Source organism: Oreochromis aureus, linkage group 23 (assembly GCF_013358895.1).
Source record: "Oreochromis aureus strain Israel breed Guangdong linkage group 23, ZZ_aureus, whole genome shotgun sequence".
NCBI classification, from domain to species: Eukaryota; Metazoa; Chordata; class Actinopteri; order Cichliformes; family Cichlidae; genus Oreochromis; species Oreochromis aureus.
The window spans coordinates 27,731,216-27,755,348 of NC_052963.1; the positions used below are offsets into that span (position 1 = coordinate 27,731,216).

The 24,133-nt window shown below is 41.6% G+C and overlaps 1 protein-coding gene across 1 annotated transcript; it reads left to right on the top strand.

The window, feature by feature from the left end:
- Window positions 1-267: 267 nt before the first annotated feature.
- On the top strand, window positions 268-3,013 carry LOC120436292. The gene is made up of 4 exons (XM_039607055.1): window positions 268-668; window positions 876-958; window positions 1,333-2,751; window positions 2,828-3,013. The coding sequence occupies exons 1-3, from the start codon at window positions 268-270 to the stop codon at window positions 2,484-2,486; spliced, it is 1,638 nt and encodes a 545-aa protein (XP_039462989.1). The 3' UTR covers window positions 2,487-2,751; window positions 2,828-3,013.
- The last annotated feature ends 21,120 nt before the right edge of the window (window positions 3,014-24,133 follow it).

Below are 24,133 nucleotides of genomic sequence, written 5' to 3' on the forward strand. Positions count from 1 at the left end.
GTGTTTTAATTAATTATTTTACCCTCTCACCCCTGCTACCCTAGGTGCTTTTTAATCTTTTAGTTATGTTTTAGTAGTTTCTCTTAATAAACTTTGCATTATAAACTTCCTTTGTCTCACCTCTGCCTTTAAATAACGAGTCTGTGGGCTTTGGTAGCCAGTGTAATCTTCTCATTGGCTAGAGAAATCTTTCCTGGGGTTGGGGCGCTCTTCCCCAGGTGACTTCTGGTTTTTTTATAAAGTGATATTTAAATACTCTGGTTCATTATGGAGGAAGAGCTCACACAGCTACGAGACTTGGTAGCTCAGCTGCAAGCAGAAAATTGGCGGATGTGGCCAGAGCGAGGATCGGAGCAACCTGGCACCAGTGCTGCTGCTACAGGTTCATCCACCAATGGGCATTCTGCTGTCTCAGCTCCCGCGACTGAGAGACTGATTTATATTCCTCGGGAGAGGAAGTGCCCATGGTTCAACGGTAAGACTGGTATAGGTATTGCCGAATGGGTGGAAGAGGTGCAGGCCTGTTTGAGGGTACGACATCTTTCACCAGCCGACAAAGCCCTTTTCATCTATGATCATCTAGAAGGCGAGCCCAGAGAAGAAATTAAATATCGGCTTCCAGAGGAGAAAGACGATCCCGAAAAGATTTTGACTATTTTACAGGAACTGTATGGATGTACTAAGTCATATGTTTCTCTGCAGGAAGAGTTCTTTTCAAGACGACAGCAGGAGGGAGAAACATTGCAAGAGTTTTCGCATGCTCTTATGTGCCTCATGGACAGAGTTGCGAAACAGTCCCCTCATGTTCTGCTGAACAAAGATGTGTTGCTTAGAGACCAATTTGTTGAAAACGTGCTTGATTGTTTCTTACGCAGAGAACTAAAACAGTATGTCCGCAGCCACCCTACTGCCACCTTGATGGATGTTCGTCATGAGGCTATATTATGGGAGCGTGGAGGTATGCCAGGGGGCGGGAGGGATAGAAGTTACTCGGTTCCCCCGGCGCTAGGCTTTCAACACACTGTCCAGGAGGTCCCTTTTAGAGGTAGTCCCGCAGGTATTGCACCCTATGCCTCTGAAATACGGGAGTTAAAAGAGATTCTTAAAAGTCAGCAAGAGCAGTTGAATCAGCTCGCAAAGAGTCTTGCTGCTTTGAATAGTGCTTCCACACCATATCCTGCCTCACGTAATAAGGCTGTCATTTGTAGACGGTGCCAAAGGGTTGGGCATTTTGCCAGAGAGTGCCCTGGTGAGCCCACAGTCATGCCTGTGCAGTCAGCTGGTACAGCAACGCAAGTCAGTTTGAGTAATGTTGGCTGTTCTTCCATGCAGGAAAACTTCCACCCCCTGAACCACTGAGCCGAGATTCAGGTGGGGGCATCCTAGGCTCAGAGTCTGTACTACCTGACCCGTTGCCGCAGGTTGCTGGTAGGAAACCAGTAACTGGTAGGAAACCAGTAACCCCCGCTGTCAAAACCATCACTTCGCCCCTCTCTGGGTACGCATTGTCTGACCTTCGTATGTTGCAGGAGACTGACCCCGTGATCCGGGAGTTTCGGCCATTTTGGAGGCGGAGGCGGGGCCCTGACGCTAAGGAGCGTGGTCGCACTTCAAGGCTGGCCCTCGGGTTGGTCAGGCAATGGAGTAGGCTAGTGGGGCGGAATGGGGTGTTATATCGGAAGGTCTGTCATCCAAGGAGAGGAGAGACACTGCAGGTATTGCTGCCCAAGTCCCTTCAGGGTCAAGTTTTGCAACATGTGTGCCAGGAGCATGGTCATCAGGGTGTTCGGAGCACGGTAGATGTGGTATCTCAATGGTGCTACTGGGTAGGGATGTATAGAGACATCCAACGTTGGTGCCAGGAGTGTGAGCGATGCCATTTGGCTAAGGATGCACCAACCCATCGTAATGTGTGTGGGGGCCATTTGCCTGAACCCCAACCGAAGCAAATCCCTGTAGCTGATTGGCGTAAGACGCGCCACGACCAGCAAGCTAAGGATGCTCCCCTGCGAGAAGGTCAGCTGGTTTATCTGAAGAAAGCTGGGCTCAGAGGTCGTGATAAAATTAAGGGTGCTTCGAGTTCAGTGGTGTATAAAGTGCTTAAGGCCCCTGACCAAAATGGGTCCGTGTATACTACTACCCCTGTAGAAGAACCGATGCAAGATGGCGAGTGGGTTTTATTGGTCTCGGAACCTACTCCAGCCCCAAGCAGTTGCCAACAAAGACCAGAGACTCCTAGCCCTCGTAGGTCAGATGAGCTAGAACCCTCAACGTCCTCCGCGGGGTCGGCCTGCCCTGACCAGCTGCCAGTTATGGCTGGTGTTCATAACGATATAGCCCCTTTACGCAGGACTAATCGTGGTAATGCTGGGACGCACCCAAATCCGCACCATTTGCCCCAGGCAGCAGGAAGTAGAGCAATAGAGGCCGTGAACTCTCAGGCACCTGTGCCTACTACAGTTACCCTGTTTAGACCTTGGCAGTGAGTGTCAATCGTCGGGACGACGATTCAAATCTCGGGGGTAGATTGTAGTGAAGTAGATTTTGGGTTAGGATGTTACATGATGTCCCTAAACGCACCACTGACATCCACACCTTTCAGCCGACAATTACCTGGCTATAAGAAACAGCTGCGCTTCACTACTGAGAGAAGGCATTTGGCAGTCTTGGCAATCTAAGGTGGCTGCAGCACTAGGCAGTTGAGCTCCACATATCTCTTAAGGAAAGCTACTCAGTTGCCCTTAGAGAGTGGTAAGTGCGACTTTTGTTTATCATACTGTGGCATAGTAGGGTGGACTCTGACTACTGTTTCCCTCTCTTGTTGCAGGTGTGCATTAGACTGCTGCTGTCTTGTCAGATGCCGTTTTGTTTGTTATGCACTACTTTTATAATGTATAGTGATTTGGGATGTGTTGGTTTTATGTTGATCTTTTATTGATTGTTTAACGTTTTATCTTTTCTTTTATTGTTTTAGTGGAGGTGCGGCCGCTTGTTCAGAGGCTAGGCACATGAGGTGGAATCCTCCCGATGCATGCGAGTGTACACACCGGGCATAGGCAGATTGCACCTTTAGAGTTTAGTGTGAGTGAGGTTTGCTGTGAAATCACACGGGTGAGTAATTGGTGGCACCCTTGGGCACTCCTCCCTGTAGGTTGCCTCCTCAAGTGGCCGGTCTCCACCATTTTGTCTAGTTGCTTCTTTTAACATATTGTGCTTGTTTTAGGGTAGCATTGTGGTAGGGAGTATGTCGTTTTAATCATCGTTTGGTAATAAAGTGTTTTAATTAATTATTTTACCCTCTCACCCCTGCTACCCTAGGTGCTTTTTAATCTTTTAGTTATGTTTTAGTAGTTTCTCTTAATAAACTTTGCATTATAAACTTCCTTTGTCTCACCTCTGCCTTTAAATAACGAGTCTGTGGGCTTTGGTAGCCAGTGTAATCTTCTCATTGGCTAGAGAAATCTTTCCTGGGGTTGGGGCGCTCTCCCCCAGGTGGCGTTGTCACTACTTTAGTAACCGTCTCCGGTTATCTCATTTTCGCGACACCACATGTTCTCTTTGTGATTACAGGAGCTGCCCTCAGATTCAGACCTCAGCACCACCCAGTGACAGCAGACAGATCATCCAACATGTTCACATGTTAACTGCAAAATGAACTGATGAAAACAGTGCAAAGGTTGAAGTACCACACGTGCTGTAGTGAAAGCTGCAGCTTTATTGATAAAGTTAAAGACAAAAAAACAAAAGGATTAATCACCCCTGTAACTGTGTCACTATATATCAGCATTAACAGCACCTCAGTTTGGTGTTTCACAAAGCTGCTGATCTCAGACCTGCACAGCTTCCGTTTTAAACACTTGATGTACTCAGCTGCATGAAGAGCATATGAGATTTTCTCACAATCCGGTTGTTCAGTGATGACGTGACGAATCCTACTTCCGGGCCTAAAGTAGTCTGCGTTTAATATGGCTTTTGTGTTGTTAACATGTTTAATGTTTTGTATTTTCTTCTATTTAATCTCAAAAAGCTCCTAAAACAGTCAGTGATCACTGTTGACCTCCCTCGGCTTTTATTACCGCTAATCATTTATTTAAGCTCAGTTTTTAAAACCTTACAATGTAACTACAGCACAGCCCATGCAGCAGTATATGAATGACTAACCTCGTATTGTGGATGGATTATCTCACTTGTTCTCCTGGCTGAAGTTTAGTCCTTTTACAGCATCCTGCCATGCGATTACATTTGTTCCTGACCACCGAGAACACTCACGTTAACTTTTATCGAGTGGAAAAAAAGTTAGCTTGTTTATGTTATGCTAACATAGCTGTGTCGCTAGCGGTCACGTAGCACATCATTATATACCAACTAGCCAAACTTCAGTAACCCTACAAACGTCACTGCTGTTTAGTTTCCTGTCTTCATTTATGTTGGAAGTGATAGCAGAGCTGTACGTTTGAATTTTTTTCCAAAACCCCGCAGTCAGGACATGCTATATTGTATTTAGATAGAAGCTAGCGAGCTAACTTCCTGCTAACTTCTAACGCCGTTAAATGTCATAAATTCCATTTTCATGGATGCCTGGATTTTAAACTCAATTGTTACACCTGGTAGAGCAGAACACTGATCATTTTATTAAAGATGAAAGACTTTAGACAGTTTTTCAACTCTCAGTAATGCCACAGTGATCGTTTGATATATGGACCTGCAGCAGAGTTTAGGCCCAGACACGGCCAGTGACATCAGACTGAACAACTGGATTAAATAAAACCTGATGAAGGTCAAAGGTCGTCACTTGTATGTTGAACTACAAACTTGTCATCTGAAATTCTTTCACAGTTTTTTGCACATAGTGTGTTATTTACCATAAAGTGATTCAGAGTTGTTCATACCAGAATAACTAGAGAGGATCATATATTTTTAAATATATAACTTTCTACAGGACTGAATATAATATCTTTATGTAAAAGTCCGGAGCCTCTGGGGAGTATCCGAGTATTTATAACATTACACAAACCAAAGGTCCTCCACAGTGTTCATGAAATACTGGGTTTATCCATCTAATGGGGCGGGCCTACGGAGGAATGTTGAAGATTTCCCTGTGAGGGAGCTGCTGGTGAAGATCATGAATCCTACTTGATCAATGCGATGGGCTTCAGTTTTCCTGGTGTTCCATGATGCCTCTTTCAGTGGGTCAACAGAACTTCTGGCACAGGACAGCTGTGATGAAGAAAGGGAAGAAGTTTCTCCAAACCTCTGGACCCAGGAAACCCAGCTTGGTCCTGATGGTCTCCCTCACTAGTTTCTCCCCAGGGTGAATGTAGCTGTTGATAAAATATGGACTCTATTATTAAATGAAAAGAACAAATTAGACTACACTACTGAAACGTTCTGCTGATGTTTTTAAAGTTTCCATGTTACCAGGCTGTAGAGGGCTCTGAAGATTTAAACAGTTTTAGATCCATTACACTCACAGTCTTATGTTAAAATCTCAAAGGACAGCATTATATTTTTGATATTAACAGTAACTCTGGGCAGATTGTGCCCAGAGTTACTGGGCACAATCTGCGTGCAGATGAGTGTGCAGATGAGCTCATCGCTGTCTAAAAATGGATAACAAACATAAGAAGTGCTGAATCCTTCAATAACACAGACTATTAAGAGTATTAGGTGTGTAGCATCGCTAACTAGCTAGCAACAAGCCTCCAACACAGTGCGTATGCTAGCGGCTAATCTAGCAAACGAATTAACAACAGAGTGATTTTAGAACTATAAGATGATAAGCTGTGTGTCTTTTTTTATAACAGTGACATGGTTGTATTTACCTTAATTAAAGGAGTCATCAGCCGCGGTAAACCAGCAAAAAAACTCGAGCAGCCGGGCTACGTAAAAAGTGTAGGGGGGCGTGTTTGCGGTCACATCCAGTGGGTGTGTGGGCGGGAGCGTTACACAGTCGCTCCATCTCAAGTCACTACTGCGCAGACACTGGCCGTTTCTCAATTCTCAAGTACGCGAGTACGTACTCGCGTTCTCGGTGAGTACGTACTCGCCAAGAACGCACGGGAGTACGTACCCGCCAAGAACGCGAGCACGGACTCGCCATATGTACAATTGGAACACCTGCGTACGTGATGATGTCACAGGTCCGGAGTTTTTACTGCCGTCCCCTCTTAATTTAACTGTGAGTAACATGTTATGAAGCTTAACTTTAATCACAGCCAAACCGGTTTACTCAGGAACAAATAAAACACTGAAATAAACCAAACATTAACATTTAGAAGTGATCTAAGTGACTTATATATCATTTTTAACCTCAGTAGTGAAACCTCTATTAATAAAAATAGTGTACATGTACATACGTGTACATACCTTAATAAAAACAAGCAGGTGAGATGTTAGAACGCTTTTATTTCTATTTTAGTGGACACTCAACACAATAGACAGCTGCTGGGGTTTCTTTAACCTGAGTAGTGAGAAGACCGCGAGCAGGGGGGGGGTGAAAACGATGTGCCGGGAGTCCGCTGTTGAGTTTCGGATGAAATGCATTCTGGGATATTTAGCAGTACCAAGTCCACACCGATGCATGCTCGATAAAACGGGTGGAGCGAGAACACATCCGGGACTTTTTCGCGTTCTCGGCTTGATGCGTACTTCGAATTGGAACAGTACTTGGGCCGTTTATCAATGCCCAAGTATGCGAGTACGTACTCGCGTTCTCGGTGAGTACGTACTCGCCGAGAACGCACGGGAGTACGTACCCACCGAGAACGCGAGCACGGACTCGCGATATGTACAATTGGAACACCTGCGTACATGATGATGTCACAGGTCCGGAGTTTTTACTGCCGTCCCCTCCTAATTTAACTGTGAGTAACATGTTATGAAGCTTAACTGTAATCACAGCCAAACCGGTTTACTCAGGAACAAATAAAACACTGAAATAAACCAAACATTAACATTTAGAAGTGATCTAAGTGACTTATATATCATTTTTAACCTCAGTAGTGAAACCTCTATTAATAAAAATAGTGTACATGTACATACGTGTACATACCTTAATAAAAACAAGCAGGTGAGATGTTAGAACGCTTTTATTTCTATTCTAGTGGACACTCAATACTATAGACAGCTGCTGGGGTTTCTTTAACCTGAGTAGTGAGAAGTCCATGAGCGGGGGGGGGGGGGGGGTGAAAACGATGTGCCGGGAGTCCGCTGTTGAGTTTTGGGCGAAATGCATTCTGGGATATATAGCTGTCCCAAGTCCACACCGATGCATGCTCGATAAAACGGGTGGATCGAGAACACATCCGGGACTTTTTCGCGTTCTCGGCTTGATGCGTACTTCGAATTGGAACAGTACTTGGTCTCCGACTGATGACGTATCACGAGTACACGGGAACGCAAGTACGCACAAGTACGCATATTGAGAAACGCCCTCTGGCTCCAAATTTGCAAGATGGCAGCCTCCACAAGCGGGGTATTTTGGCTTCATATTTGCACAATGGTAGGAGGCGGAGTCCCGTCGTCCATGTTTTCTGCAGTCAATGGGGGGCACAAAGAAATACTTTTCTTTCTTATTCTTATTTAAAATGTCTAGCTTTTAATAAATAATTGTGTGGATACTTTAAGACATCCACACAATACCAAACCAAAGTTTTCATCTGATGTAAAATGTATAGAAATCCATTATTGTATTCAGTAAATATTAAGTCTAATATATACACTAGTCAGTTATAGTATTCTTTCCTTTGTTAAGGTACCATCTGTGCAGTCTGCAATTCTGTTGAAGAAAGATGTTGAATCTATTTAATTACTGGAGAAAAATAATAGATTTCTGTGCAATTGTTTTATACGTGCATTAAATTAAAATCGGTTTCGTCTGTTAAGCATCTTGAGGCAGAGTGTGGGGGAGTGGTTCCCTATTTTCTTTCTTTTTTTGCTGGGAGTTGGCAACCCTATTAGTTAGGTATATGTAATTGTAAATTAGGTTGTTTTTTTAATTTTTGCTAAGTACTGTTTAGAATACCAGAATAGGGAGGATGGTGTAGGTTTAAGTTTATTATAATGGCTTTTCCTATAATACCATGGTAGGCCGGTCACTACTCAAAATGCCCGGGCTGATTTTTTATCCCAGTCCAGCCCTGATCGAGGCTGTGGAATCAAGCCCCCTGCCTCAAACAAGGAAGCAGCTGAGATCCTGTTTGGGCATGGCTGGTTTCTACCGTCGTTTCATCCCTGAGTTCTCCAACAGGGCAGCTCTGCTCACAGACCTGACGGGATCAAATTCCCCCAATCACATCCAGTGGACAGAGGAGGCAGTGGCAGCATTTCATGACATCCAACAGTCAGTAAGTTAGCAACTTGTTTTGTACAGTCCCAACTTTGATGAACCGTTCATATTACAGACTGATGCTTCAGATCGGGGCCTGGGAGCTGTCCTCCTTCAGGAAACCATGGGAGGCCACCATCCAGTGGCATACATCAGCCGGAAACTGTTTCCACGGGAAGTTCGGTATTCCACAGCAGAGAAGGAGACATTAGCAATCAAGTGGGCCCTGGACTCCTTCCGCTACTATCAACTGGGAAGAGACTTCACCTTGGAAACGGACCACAAAGCACTCCAGTGGCTTGAGAAAATGAAGGACACAAATGGGCGAATTACCCGCTGGTACCTGGCCTTACAGCCATTTCGATTCACTGTCCACCATGTACCAGGCAAGGAGAACCTTACTGCTGACTATCTCTCTTGCTGTACCAGCGAGAGCTCTGAAGAGGGGAGGTATGTGATGGCAAACCACACATGGTAAGCGCCACACCTCACCATTAGTTGCTTCAGTTTAGTTTGCTTTGCAGTCACTATAAATATATTCTACTTATTGTCCAGTATTGTTTCTTTATTAAATTTATTTATTGATTTCCATTACACTGTCCAATGTTTATATGGTGTGCACACATATTAACACTGCCAGGTCAAAGTTCTATTTTATGTTATATTAACACTTCTTTCTTTGTTTGAGTTACCTGGGGTTTGGCTTCTCCTTCCTGGTTGGCAAAAGATGTGGCAAAGGGCTGGGATAACTGAAGTACCACTGACAGCCTAATTGGATGAAACCACACAATTCATTGCCTGGGGGGGTGTTTCAAGTTTGTTTAATTGTTTTGTATTAGCTGGTTATGTGGCAGCCATTTTGTTTTCCCCCTTGTGTGTCATTTGGTTTAGCTAAGCCAGTATTAAAGTTCTCTTGTGTGTCATTTCAGCAGTTGGACACACTGGCTTAAATAGCACATTATTTTTAATAGGTAAACACTGTACAGGGGAGTGTGACTGCAGTAGGGAACAGGAAACAATAGAACATGTTTTATTGCATTGTCAGAAGTATGTTATGGAAAGGAGACAACTGATCAAAAACCTGGACGATATGAAAGTGAAGTTGGACTTGTTTGATTTATTTCGCATGAGCTCTATAAGTGAAAGTTATCAGGCTGTATTTTGGTTTGTAAGGCAGACCCATTTGTTCGGGAGAATTTTAATTAATTAATTTTTTTGTCATTTCGGTCCACACTCCACACCAGTTGGTGGCGGTAATGCACCATTTCGCTGTTTGCCAACCGCCAATAAACTCTATACAGAAGAAGAAGAATTTCAGCAGTTCAGTTTGTCTTCAGTTTGTTTGAGGTTTTGCTAATTGTGGAGTTGAGTTGAGTTGAGTTGAAATAGAACCCAAGTGCAGACATTGACAACGAACTTAACTGTGAATAAGCTTTTATTTGCGGCAGGGACAGGGGGAAAAAAAAAAAAGAACATGTCAAAACTAGTGATGGGTCCTGCAACACTGACGCACCGACGCATGTATCAAGCTCACCTAGCGAAGCCTGTATCGGTGCGTGCGTCGCTTTAAGAAAAAGTCACGCGATCGATACAGCTGCTGTATCGCTCATTGCCAACGCGCCAAACTGTTTAAAAAGTACCGCATCCGCATCTGTCAACGGAATGAGTCACCACCAAAAAAACACAAAATTACTGTCGCTAAAGATTAAAAAAAAAAAAAATACACATCTCTCCATAACAAAATGGAGCCCGAAAGAAAAAGAAATGTTTCTGCTGTGTGGGATCAGTTTGATCTTTTAACTGCAAATAAGGTAATAGTTTGACTGTCTTTGTTTCAGTGTAATCTATCAGAATAGGAAAAACAGCAATGTGAGTTGAAGTGTAAATTATTTATTTCATTTTATGCAGGTTAAATGTCGCATCTGTTCTGCAGAGCTTTCTTACACAAACAAAAGCACCTCCTCAGTGTTTAGGCATTACAGAGCCAAACATGAAAATGAGGAGACAAACACACCGAGAATGAACACAGGTCGGCCTATATTGACACTGAACAGCTTTATCATCATTTTTTTTTTATTAATATGTGTTTTATTATTTTGAAATCAAGCATCTAGGAAGACTGTTCTGGACCAGGCAGTCCTGAATTTTATTATAAGGGACTGTCAACCCCTTAGTATTGTGGAGAGTGTCGGAGAGAAACATTCCAAGATCAGAGGATCCTTTAACGTACTGGGGGAATAGGAAGACATCTTATCTGAACCTTTTCCACCTGGCTTTACAGTTTTTGTGTACCCCAGCTTCATCTGTGCCTGTGAGTTTTCCAAAGCTGGGGAAATGGTGTCAAAAAAATGCAATAGACTGAATGCAAAAACATTGGATAAACTTATTTTTCTGAATAGAATTTTATAATAAACTCTGAGTCAAATGGGTAATATTACATTCACAATACTTTCATTTTAATTTTCACTTAGTGTCATTCACAATATATTTTATAATGTCTACAATATTTGAAATGTAAAAGATATAAAATGATTCCATGGAAAGTACAATACCTTAGTGTACAAGTATGACTAGGTCATTGAATCAGTGTCTGTTGTGAGTCTCAAGTAAGTTGCCTGCAATGATATTTAAGGTCCAGCAGGTGTCAGTATGGAGCAAAACAGCAACACTGTGTCGACACAGTATCAATACAGTTTGGGGAATGTGCTGAAATGCTTCACGAGGCCTCATCTACCCATCACTAGTCAAAACTAAACAAAACCTAAACTGGGAGCACCTACAGAAATAATACATAGGAACATAAAAACCTGAGACAGGGAACATAGAACACAATGAACATGGGAAATGTCATGGGTGATGCAAAGACAAACCAACAACAAACAGGGGAAGACACAGGGCTTAAACACACTGAGGGATAACGAGGGAATGAGACACAGGAGGAGAGCACAGCTGGGAGTAATCAAATATGATGAGACCAAGGGGAAGTAAACTGGAAACATTAACAAAGAACACGGGACTATCAAAGTAAAACAGGAAACATAAGACAGGCACAGAGACATGGACGTTACCCTGAACCCTGTTATAACCTCTAACAGTGGGCAGACATTATATTAAACCCTATGGATTAAGAATGGAGTGTTACTCAAGTTCATATGTGTTTGAATTCAAATGGACGAATAATTTTAGTAATATAATGAAGCTTCTCTGTGATTATTGAAGTGTTAAGATGATACTTAGTGCAGTCTTTTCACCAGCAGATGGGGATAAATCATCATCAATCAATCCTCAAACTCCTAAAAGGAGACTATTCTTATTTTTCTTATAATGTAAATAGTGTCTCCACATTATCTGCAGGATAACAACACAAGGTTTGCCTGTGCCTTATGAAATTCAAACCAGTTTAAAAACCACACAGAAGCTTCAGTGTTGATCAGTAGCAGTCTTATCCGTCAGCTGCTGGAGCTGACGGGAGTTATGTTAAAAACCACGTGGTACTTGTATGATTATCCTTGTTTGGCCTCAGCTGCATTGGAGCTCTACTTCTCTCCTGGTTCACCAGAGAAACCTTCACTGCACACAATGCTTTTCCTCCCAGCTGCTGCTCTGTGCTGTCTGTGTTCAGGTGAGTGATTTTATTCAAACAAGAGCACAACATCAGTACCAATCTGCCATACTAACCTGTCTGTGTCTCCACAGTGATGGTTACTGTGGCTGAAGAGTTGATACAGAGTGATTTAACTCTGACCAGGAGAGCTGGTGAAAGTGTCTCCTTCAGCTGTGGTGGAACTGACCAGTGCAACACTGCAGTTGTAGACTGGTACCAGAAGAAAGACACAAGAGAATTATTCAGAATGCTTCTTTCTATCAGCACGAAAAATGGTGCAATTACTAAAGGCTACAACCACCCCGAGGAAGAAGATTTCTCAGCTGTAAAGAAACAGGATGGCTGGGAGTTGGAGATAAAGAAAGTTAAAGACGTTCATTCAGCCACCTACTACTGCTGTTGCTCTAAAAGTTCTCATAGTGACAAATGATCCCTGCAGGCTGAACAAAAACCATCAGAGCAAAAGCAAGAAACCACAACCCACATTCACATATGTCACCTCCATCTCAGTCTGAGACACAAGAACAGAGTTACGGAAATTTCAGCATTTAAATTGCACAAATCGAAGTCTTTATATCAGCAAACAGTGAAATGACTATTTGTAATGAAGGCTGAGAGCTCAGTGGGAAGTTTTCTGGTCTAGTATGTTTGCACTAAATAAAAGTGGTTTTCACTCAAATTGCTTATTATCTTAACAGAAAGAAGAAAAAGAAACAAAGTGTTGATGGTTTTAATGATAAGATTTCAAAGTTACACATTTCAGAACTCCTGAAATCACCTCAAATGAAATCAGTCACCTTTAATTCACAGGACTAACTGGGATATGTTTGAACATCAGGACCTGAAAATGTTCACAGACAGTGTTCTCTGGTACATAAAACACTGCATAGACACTGTACAGTAGACAAATGTATCCGGGGTTATCCCAACCAAAAGCCCTGGATGACCTGGGAGGTCAAGCAGCTGCTGAAGGAGAGGAACATGGCGTTCAGGTCTGGCAACAGGGGGACTATAGGAGGAGGATTGAGGACCATCTGGAGAGTAACAACAGCCGGCAGGTGTGGCAGGGCATCCAGCATCTAACAAACTATAAAATCAACCTCAGAGCTGCGGAAGGTGACCTGGCGCTAGCGGAGGAGCTGAATATCTTCTTCGCCCGCTTTGACGCCATGGTACCGGAGGTATTGGAGCCACAGCAGCAACACGCGGCCCACAGCAGCACCACCCTCACCCTGGAAGAACACAAGGTGAGGCACACTCTGTGGGCCATTAACCCGAGAAAGGTGGAGGGTCCTGATGGTGTGTCAGGTCGAATATTGAGAGATTGTGCAGAACAGCTGGCTGGGATCTTCACCACCATCTTCAACAAATCCCTCGCACAGGTGACTGTCCCACTCTGCCTGAAGTCCTCCACCATAAGAAGCCCCACATCACCAGCCTGAATGACTGCAGACCAGTGGCACTCACCCCAGTGGTAATGAAATGATTTGAGAAGCTGGTCCTCAGACACATCACAGCAGCCCTGCAGCCTGGATCCACACCAGTTTGCCTACAGAGCAAACCGGTCCACGGAAGACGCTGTTGCCACAGTACTCCATGCTGCCGTAACATGGAGGAGCATGGTGTGGATGCTTTTCGTGGATTACTGCTCAGCTTTTAACACCATCCTTCCACACAAACTGGTGGTCAAGCTACAAGACCTGGGGGTTCCATACAGCACCTGAATGTGGATCAACAGTTTCCTCTCAGACCGTAGACAGAGAGTCAGAGTTGGCCATCACACATCCTCGGCCCTGAGTCTCAGCACTGGCTCACCCCAGGGCTGTGTGCTCAGTCCACTACTCTACTCTCTCTACACACACGACTGCACTCCTCTCCACCAGAGCAACATCTTTGTGAAGTTTGCAGACGACACCACCGTGGTGGGGCTCATTTCCAGGGGTGACAAGTCTGCTTACAGAGACGAGGTGGAGCAGCTGTCGTCATGGTGTAAGGCCAATAACCTCCTCCTCAATAGTTCAAAGACCAAAGAACTCATAATAGACTTCAGAAGGAAAAAGGCAGAGATCCCACCATTATTCATCAATGGGGACTGTGTAGAAAGGGCGGCAAACTTTCGCTTCCTGGGAGTCAACATGGAGGAGAACCTTTCTTGGAGTGCGAACACCTCTGAGCTCCTGAAAAAGGCCCAACAGAGACTGCACTTCCTGAGAATTCTCAGGAGGAATAACATCACACAGAAACTGCTGGTGTCCTTCTACAGAGCCACCATTGAGAGTGTACTAAATATTGCATATGCATCTGGTACATGTTAAGGTTCAAAAATATAGGGAAGGAAACACAGGAGGAATGCAAGTAACCACACTGGTCCAAAGGGTAAAGACGATGATTTTAATGAAATGACACGCGTGGGAGAATGAGCGGACTCTGTAAGCAGACAGCCCCACAATCTCATCCTCCTAACATCAAAATACAGTTTTATATGCATCAGAGTATATTTAGTGACGCCCCCTCATTGCGTCATCACATACATCAGCTTCAAAACCACAAATGTTCTATTTGACAACTTAAGGCACAATTAAAAGTACACTGGCTTCCATCTTCTCCCCGGTGGTTTCCCGTAAGCCAGCTCAGCTCTCGCATCGTGCATCTACTGCTTCATCAGTCAACTTTCACCTACACCCCTAACAGTGTGTGTGTGTATGTCTCTCTGGCGTGCACAGAGTGTGCATCTGCTCTCTGCACCTTAGTTGACCTCACGTAGGCAACCAGGCTAAGGCCATCCTGTGTTGTGATGATCTTAACTTCTATGTAAAATGTATAAACTCATTATACAAACCCAGACTCTGGTTTTGGTTTCACTTTTTGCAAAAAGCACGCCGTTTCCTGTCAGCCTGCAACTCAGTTTTCTCACCCACGGAAGACTATATGTAAGAATATAAAACATTCGAAAACCTTTAAATTTTAGAACAACCTGTAATAAACCTGTTAATATTTGATTATGATAACCCCTGTAATATAAATTATAACTGAACCTGTAATAAAAACTAATATAATACCAATATATTTGAACATCTGAATGCATCTGAATGCAACATCACATGAAATGGTAATGACGATTATAAAATAGCAACAAATAATAGCAGTAAAATATTTCTATTCTCGATACTCCCTCTCTTGGTGACCCTTAAAAGGGTCACCATACACTTATAACATTACTCTGACCCTCTCTAGAAATGCCAGCTCCCCCTAAGAACACTCCATGGGTAAAGTCAGGTTGTCCTTGGTCCCTCTCTCGTGGAAATCTTCTCCTGTAAAGGATAGAAAACACTTTCTCCCTACTATGCTCTAAGTTACTCTGTTCCTCGATTGTTCTCAAAACATGAACCTAATTTCATATTTGGTTTTTGACTTTTATTCCTATATAATCTTAAACATCACTCATCTCAATCTACAGCTTTCTAACAGTCTTACAGCACTGCTGTCATACGTTTCCTGTTTTTCCTTATCTGATCATCAACATCCTGTACACAAAACTGTCCCTGCTGCTGCAAGTGCCTCTCATCTAAAGTCACCTCTCACCAGCAAAATCATCATAAAATCATTATAACGGCTTATTCTACTAAAAGGATCAAGAAAAAACAACCACTTTAATCACTAAGTGTAAGCACCTAGTTAATTGCTTCTAGATAAACTTCATCATAGCTAAAACTGAACTCTAACAGTATTTTGAACTCCCATTTTCTGGGTAATAACCTGTTTGAATATATCATTTTATTTCATTTTGCTGCTTTTAATGTAATGCCTCCTCTAACTTAAACTTTATCAGACTTAACCAACATATATAAGCTTTCTCCCTTTGCTTCTGTTTTCTGTATTTCTGTATTCTGTAACTGCTTTTTATATAAGAGGACTAAGTTAGAGCTGCATCTGTTATCTCAATATTTTATATGTCACTCAGTTTAGTTACAAGCAAAACTCCTATTCAGTTCCTCTTTCTGTCATTTGTTATTGGGCCAACTCAAATTCAGTTAAATGCTAAATGGATTTCAGGCCTTTTGCCTGGAATCAATACTGTCAGGTCTTAATGAACTCTATATGTCTGTAAGCGTGTGCAATCCTTCAATAACTCAGGTCATTCTCACAGTAGATTGGCTAATCATAACGTTAACCAAAAGTTTATGACCCTCAAGAGACGACTCTCTGAGCCACAAAATGCACACAAAATGCAATGTGTATGAAAATCATTTCTACATATATAATCTCCAATATTATTCATTTGAGTCAGCGAGACTTTTAACATCCTCATAAAAAGCTCTCCTCTACCCTAAAAATAAATCTATTTACTATCTGTTCAAAAAGAAATCCCACATTTTCTACTCATAAAATCTTCACTATTTTCCCCAAAGCATATCCTTTATTCCCACAGTTTCCCCTTTAAGTTTGGTGTACAACTTCTTATTAACCCCAGCAATTTATCTTCTAAACAGAATTCAGTTCATTTTAATCCTTTCTTTTAACAAGTCCTCAGTTTTACTATATCTAGATTATCAAACAACCCCAATCATTATAAAATCCTAGTAAAACCCCTTTCAAATTAAACAAATTAAATCTTAAATCCCTCTCTTTTTTTTGACACATCTCATGTGGCAAAAAACTCAACATGCTCCACCCAAGCTTAACAAATCAAAAGGAAAAAAGGTTAGTCATTTCATTTCTCAGAACAGCTCAGCAATTGTCCTCTCCGGTGTTTTGCTCCAGCCCTGAAAACCTGTGTTTAAGGAACAAAATCAATTTAATCATCATGTCAAATCTCCTCAAAATCGTTGCTCCATGCAAAGTCTGGATCCTTGGAATTTCCTGAAAACAAAACCTGTACTTTACATTTCATACTCTCCCTCTATGATCCAGTCTGTGTCATGACAAAAATAACCTTAAACAAAACAGTTATTAATCATGTGTTACCTCAGTTAATGGTAACTTAAGTTACATCAATGTTTCCCTTTTAGCATTTTATAATGTATTAATATGGTCTAACCCAAATCAATAAAACAGAAATTCACTCAAAGGAACATCAGCATCCCCAGATTTAAGTCTTCCACTTCTCCTGTTTGTCAACCTTTTATTTATTTCCCCTTGGTCCAACCACTCACATTCACTCCCATGCATTCACACATGATATTTTTGCTGATCTGCAGCCTTCCACAAGACGTCATCAGATGCTCCACATCAGCAAAATCAGTTCAATCATTTGTTTTATTTCGTTTTCCTTTTTAGGAAAATAGTTCTCTATACTTTTGACTGGATTGAATCGATCAATCCATTTTTAGACAGAGACTCGCCGCCGATCAGTCTCTGATTGTAATCAATTATAATCCGTACTGCCCACCTGATTTTCGTACTTGGTAACTTTGTCAGCGCCGTCCGTTCACTCTCTTCCAGGCCTGCTTAGAACAAAAATGAAAAAGAGAGCTGATTATTAGCTCATCAAAGTACAAAACAAAATCACCTGACAGGTTTTTTCCTGAGTGCACTACTACAAAAAATTTTGGGGCCCCTCTCAGACATATCCCTGTCTAATCAAACACCCTCTCTGGAAATAATCAAACACCCTCAAAATCTGAAACAATCTTAAATTTCACCCGTTCAACACACCGAAAACCTCGTCAAAAGATCAAAGACCGTTTGCACAATGTCACCCTTCCTCACTTTACCATGTGTTTTCATTCAGCACAAAATAAAACCAATTTCAACCCCATATCAACCTTAAATTATAAATTTCCTGTCCAAATCTGCCCTCTGAACAGACCTGACCACCGTAATCAAATATCCTGATACTTTACCATTATATATTTCTCCCAATACTCTTCAACAGCCCCGATCTCTCTTGAACTGAAAGCCTCCGACACACACACACACACAGGAAGTGTCTCTGCTCCAGCTAATTTGCATAAACCCACAGCTCAACAGCCAACTTAACAAGAGGAATACATGTTTTTAAACCTTATCACATCATTGAATTATTTTCATTTTCTTTCTATACTAATCACTTACTTTGATAAATCAGTGCAAGAGCACTCCTAAGTAATTACTCCTCTTTTGTTTTTTTTTTTTTTTTCCATAACTCACTCCCTTGTCATACAGCTTCGTTTGAGTTATTCCACAACTCTATTTTATCCAAGTGTGTTTTAAGTGTATTTTCTCCAACATTCACACCATTTTAACCCTCATGAAATTAGCAGGCTGATTTAATTACGTATGTTTGTGTTCTTAGCCAGGTTTTAAATCATTATCTGTTCATTACTCTTCATGAGCTTATCTCTGTAAGGTTAGTGCATTTTCTGTTTGTATGTGTGATTCTTATAAATGTTTCTTTATGATCTTTGTGATCTTGTAAATGTTTCTTTTCCAGTGTTCCAAACTCCTTTTGACAGGGTGTGTTTTCTCTCTTTGGCTCATCACTGGTCATTGTGAATGACATTTCCCTTCGTCTGTGCCCAGTGGCCTTACCTGTTAAATCCCGTCCCCTCCAGTGACTCCAAGGTCACTCCGGGACTTAGGTTCGAGCAATCGTGACTGCGCCTTGCCTTAGGTTGTCCCAGGGTTTCGAGGTGGGATCTACCCGTCATGGGCTGTCCAGCCTTCCATGCCCGCCTACTACAGGAGCCAACTGGGCAAGAGTGTTATCAGATCTAGGGGACACACTGGTTCTGGAAATTAAAGGAGTGTAAACTGCTTTCTTTATTAAACTTTCAACAATAATTTCACATGTAACAGTTTGTGTACGTGAATTTTCAATTCATTAATGTGATTGTTAGTTCATGTATTTATTTCTCTCGGTCTGTCTCTTTTCTAAACCCTGTAATTAATATAATTTTATTACTTTATTACTTTTTCTTAAAACATGCATCCGCTTCATCTTCTTAGAATTTAACTCTGTCTATTTCTCTGGGTGCTCCCCTGACATCATCAGTCACACACACCTTCCTCTCACACACACTTTTAAATAGAGCTCTTCCAAACATCAGGACAACTAACACTTCTCCACGCACAGGACCATTCTTTAGGTCAGTTTTATAGCATCAGTCACCCAATAATCTCTTAACTGGGCTTCCCAAGTGTATATACTTATGTGTTTTCAATCAGAAAAAATAAACTCAACCTGTCAAACTTTAAAACATCCTACTTTTCATCACAAAAAGAAATATATTTCATACCCTTTCTTTCATACACACTTTTAAAGGTTCTAACCTCTTTCAGACGCCATGACTCGTCTCACACACCCTGCCTTCTCTCTCTCAAACTTCCATTTTCCACTCACTCAGACAAATCATGCAGAGTCACTCAAATCAAATACTGACAGCCTTCATACAGTTAAAATCACGCAAAATACGCTTTCATACGAGTATTTTGGACATGCCTTCCATGATCAGAAAGAGCAAGTCAAAAGAAAAAGAAAAAGAAAACTGAAACCTCTCATCGTCTCACCGCTTCTCCCCACACACACATAACTGAAAATAAAACACACCAACATTTATGGCTCACGAAATATACATCTATCAAAATTCAGTCATTTACTATACATCCACACTAATATATTCACACTGTATTTACACTCTCATAATAATCAAAACCAACCTCTTATATACAGGCATTTAGCAAAAAGCTCTCAGTCCTCTCGAAAACTGAAACCACCCTCTCTCTGCGCGTCACTGCTGCTCATTTGCATTTACACACACAATCAGTGCACATCCGGCTGTGCATGACTGACAGAGACTGATCCTACTCATAGATCTCATATTTTATATTACAGACGTCTTAAATTACAACTGCACAGATTTTTTTAGGCCTTGTCGCTCCTACAAATTTCGAAAATTTACCATAACCGACTCGAACGGGCAAACCTCAGGTTTTTTGCAATCAATTCACCAGACCAGACTCGAACTGCTCTGTCCAGATTTCTAGCCCTAACTTAATTTACCGGTAGCCAAAAAAGCGCAAGAATAGGGGACTTGAACCCCTAGCTTATCTCAGGATGCCCTGTACCCCACGGTCAAGCCAAACCGAGCTAACCCTACTCGCGGTAGGTCAACAATGCGCGTCCGCATCGAGGAGGGATCGCAACGTCCGGCTATGCGCTTCTTAACAGACGCCGCTGTCGCCCTAGACAAATTTAGAATAATTTGAAACAACAATCTACACCCAACACAGGATTAAGATTGAGGACAACCCTCAACAGTTTTAGAGATTCCCCAGTCCTCTTCGGATGTTGCCCGAAACTATCCCTAGTCATCGCTAGGTGAAGGATAGATTTCTCTATCCAGCAGGGAGCGTCACCTCCGAGAAAGTTCTTAAGGGTTGCATAACCAATGGGACTTGAACCCACACAATGACCAAATTCCCTATCATTCTAAAGTTCACTTCGCAGTCCAACTGCTTTAATTCTCTTTTCATTCCTTTATTCTCATTACTCAGTACTGTCACTTATACTTCCTTATCATTATCATTACTTCAACCTTCAACTTTTCACCAAAATCAAAGCAGACATCTACCAGTAGTTTCAGTGAGTAGACTTTCAATTTACACAGCCCAATTTGACACACTTTGGTTCATAAGATCAACAGGTGGTGCCTACCTTTTGTTATATGCCGGCTTGTCACTCACTTTGACCACTGACCAATGCCTGAGCGCCTGACGCCTCGGACCTTTCTCCGTCCTGTCTCACTTCCCCCTCGGACGAAGCCCCCAAATGTTAAGGTTCAAAAATATAGGGAAGGAAACACAGGAGGAATGCAAGTAACCACACTGGTCCAAAGGGTAAAGACGATGATTTTAATGAAATGACACGCGTGGGAGAATGAGCGGACTCTGTAAGCAGACAGCCCCACAATCTCATCCTCCTAACATCAAAATACAGTTTTATATGCATCAGAGTATATTTAGTGACGCCCCTCATTGCGTCATCACATACATCAGCTTCAAAACCACAAATGTTCTATTTGACAACTTAAGGCACAATTAAAAGTACACTGGCTTCCATCTTCTCCCGGTGGTTTCCGTAAGCCAGCTCAGCTCTCGCATCGTGCATCTACTGCTTCATCAGTCAACTTTCACCTACACCCTAACAGTGTGTGTGTGTATCTCTCTGGCGTGCACAGAGTGTGCATCTGCTCTCTGCACCTTAGTTGACCTCACGTGAGGCAACCAGGCTAAGGCCATCCTGTGTTGTGATGATCTTAACTTCTATGTAAAATGTATAAACTCATTATACAAACCCAGACTCTGGTTTTGGTTTCACTTTTGCAAAAAGCACGCCGTTTCCTGTCAGCCTGCAACTCAGTTTTCTCACCCACGGAAGACTATATGTAAGAATATAAAACATTCGAAAACCTTTAAATTTTAGAACAACCTGTAATAAACCTGTTAATATTTGATTATGATAACCCTGTAATATAAATTATAACTGAACCTGTAATAAAACTAATATAATACCAATATATTTGAACATCTGAATGCATCTGAATGCAACATCACATGAAATGGTAATGACGATTATAAAATAGCAACAAATAATAGCAGTAAAATATTTCTATTCTCGATATACACTAGCTGCACAGTGGCTCAGAGGAAAGCACTCCAAGGGATCATTAACACCGTCCAAAGGATCATTGGCTGCCCTCTCCCCATGCTGGAAGATCTACACAACACCTGCTGTCTTAAAAATGCTCAAAACATTATAAAAGATACCTCACATCCTGGACACTCCCTGTTTGAACTGTTGCCCTCGGGCAGACGGTACAGAGCAATCAGTGTAAGGACAAATAGACTTAAAGACAGCTTTTATCCAACTGCAATAACACGTCTGAATGCTGCTACAAGGAATGTCCATCACACCACTCTTGCATTAATCTGTGCGCTGACTGAAGCATGTACATGGGAATGTTTGCTAATACTTTTCTTATTAGCACTTTAAGTATTTTATTTATTGATTTTATTGAATGTTATTGTTTTATTTATATTTTCATATTTTTAGGGATGATGCACTGATCAGGGACCACTTTTAATTTAGTTGTACCTGTGACAATGACAATAAAGACGTTCAGATTCTGATTCTAAAAATATACAGAGAGATCAGCAGAAGAGAGATCACTCATGCAGGAAAGATTATCATATGTGTGAAGAACACAAAAAGCAGAGCTGAAACATCTTTTATAAACATGTTATTGTGTTGTTTTATTGTGAAGAAATGTTTTCTATGACACTGTAGTTTACACGCATGGCTAATCAAGCAGTTTTCAGACTTTCACACTGATGATTATTCTTCTTCACACCTCAGATTCAGTGGAAAAATTTCAAGACTGCATCACTTGTTAATCAGCAGCTGTGTGATCTTCAGCTGCAGGGTGGTTTGAGGACCCGTTTGAAATCACGTGAGCCTCGTCACGTGATTTCAAACAGTATCTTATTAATACTTGTTTGGCCTCTGCTCTGTCACAGTGCCACTTCTCTTCAGATTCAGCTGAAGAAACATCACTGCACACAATGTGTTTCCTCCAAGCTGCTGCTCTGTGCTGCCTGAGCTCAGGTGAGTGGTTTTATTCAAACAAGAAGACACCATCTGTAACAAACGTTGACATACTAACCTGTGTGTGTCTCTGCAGCGCTGTTTACCATGGCCACAGAGCTGTTACAAAATGATTTGTCTCTGACCAGGAGAGCTGGAGAAAGTGTCTCCTTCAGCTGTGGGGGAACTGACCAGTGCAGCACTGCAGCTGTGTACTGGTATCAGAAGAAAGACAGTGACAAAATCAGAGTGATTATTGGTATTAACAGACGCACTGGTGCGATCACTTCAGGCTACAACCACCCTCAGCAGAATGATTTCTCTGCTGTGGTAAAACAGAACAGCTGGGCGTTGGAGCTAAAAACAGTTAAAGTCATTCATTCAGCCATCTACTACTGCTCCTGTTCTCAGAGTTCCCACAGTGTGAAATCATCCCTGAAGGCTGAACAAAAACCATCAGAGGAGCAGCAAGAAACCACAGCCCAGGTTCACATGTATTGCTTCCATTTTAGTCTGAGGCTAAAAAAAATTTCAGGATTTAGATCTCCACAAATCAAAGTCAAAAGCTTATTATCTTAAAAAAATGGAAAAAAGAAAAAATGGAACAATTGTTTTGGTGGCTTTAGTTCTAAATTTTCAGTGTGTTATATATCCAAACTCCAAATGTTTCTTAATTACCTCTAAAATTTTAAAGGTAGACCAACAGAGGGGAGATCACTCTTCCAGGAAAGCTGTCTATGTATCTATGAACAATACGGACGTGGAGTGCACTCATCTTCTACAACAGTGTTATTGTACTGTGATGGTGTAAGAATACATGTGAACGCTGATAAGATTCAGATGGTGGTTGGTTTGTTATTTCTAGAGCCTCACTGATATATTGGTTGATTTGACAATATATCAGTATCACCATTTAGAGTGATCAATAAATGAACAATTAAAAACAGATTAGACAAGAGAAACACCTTTCAATATGTCACAGTGACACTATGGCAATGTCATGAATATTGATGTTTCACAGCTGGTCCACCAGGGGGCACTCTGCAACCTCCCTGTTTGCTCTAAGTTCGATGGAACAACCAGAACAAACGGTTTATGCAAGTAAAGTTGGGCAGAGCACAAACGTGTAATCCACAATCTGTTGTGACAATTAAGAAGAATTAAGGATAGATAAATATCTAAATATGAAAAAAGATCAAAGAAATATCTTCATGTTTTATGTGAAAAACATAACTGGTTTTCAAATACTGGCGTCAGTTACATACTTCAGTGTAAATGTTAAAACCTTTTATCAGTGTCTTAAAAAGTAATTACACTATAAAGAATATTGATCTCCAAACACTGAAGTCTGTAGTTTTGTTATTCCACTCAGTTGGATCATCAAACACAAGAATCAGAAGTATGAGCAATGAAAACTGAACCAATGAATTGAAAGGGAAAATCCATCCATCTTCCACTTCTGTGATTTAGGTTGACGGAGAAAAAGGAAATATTTCAAAGCTAAAATCAGAGATCAGGATCTTTGTGGAATTCTAATTCATTGCATCTCTAAAATAGCAGAATAAGTCACACGGTTTTATCTCTTCTCAGAAAGTATGAATAAACTCTGAACTATGAATAAATATGAATGGTTGGAAAA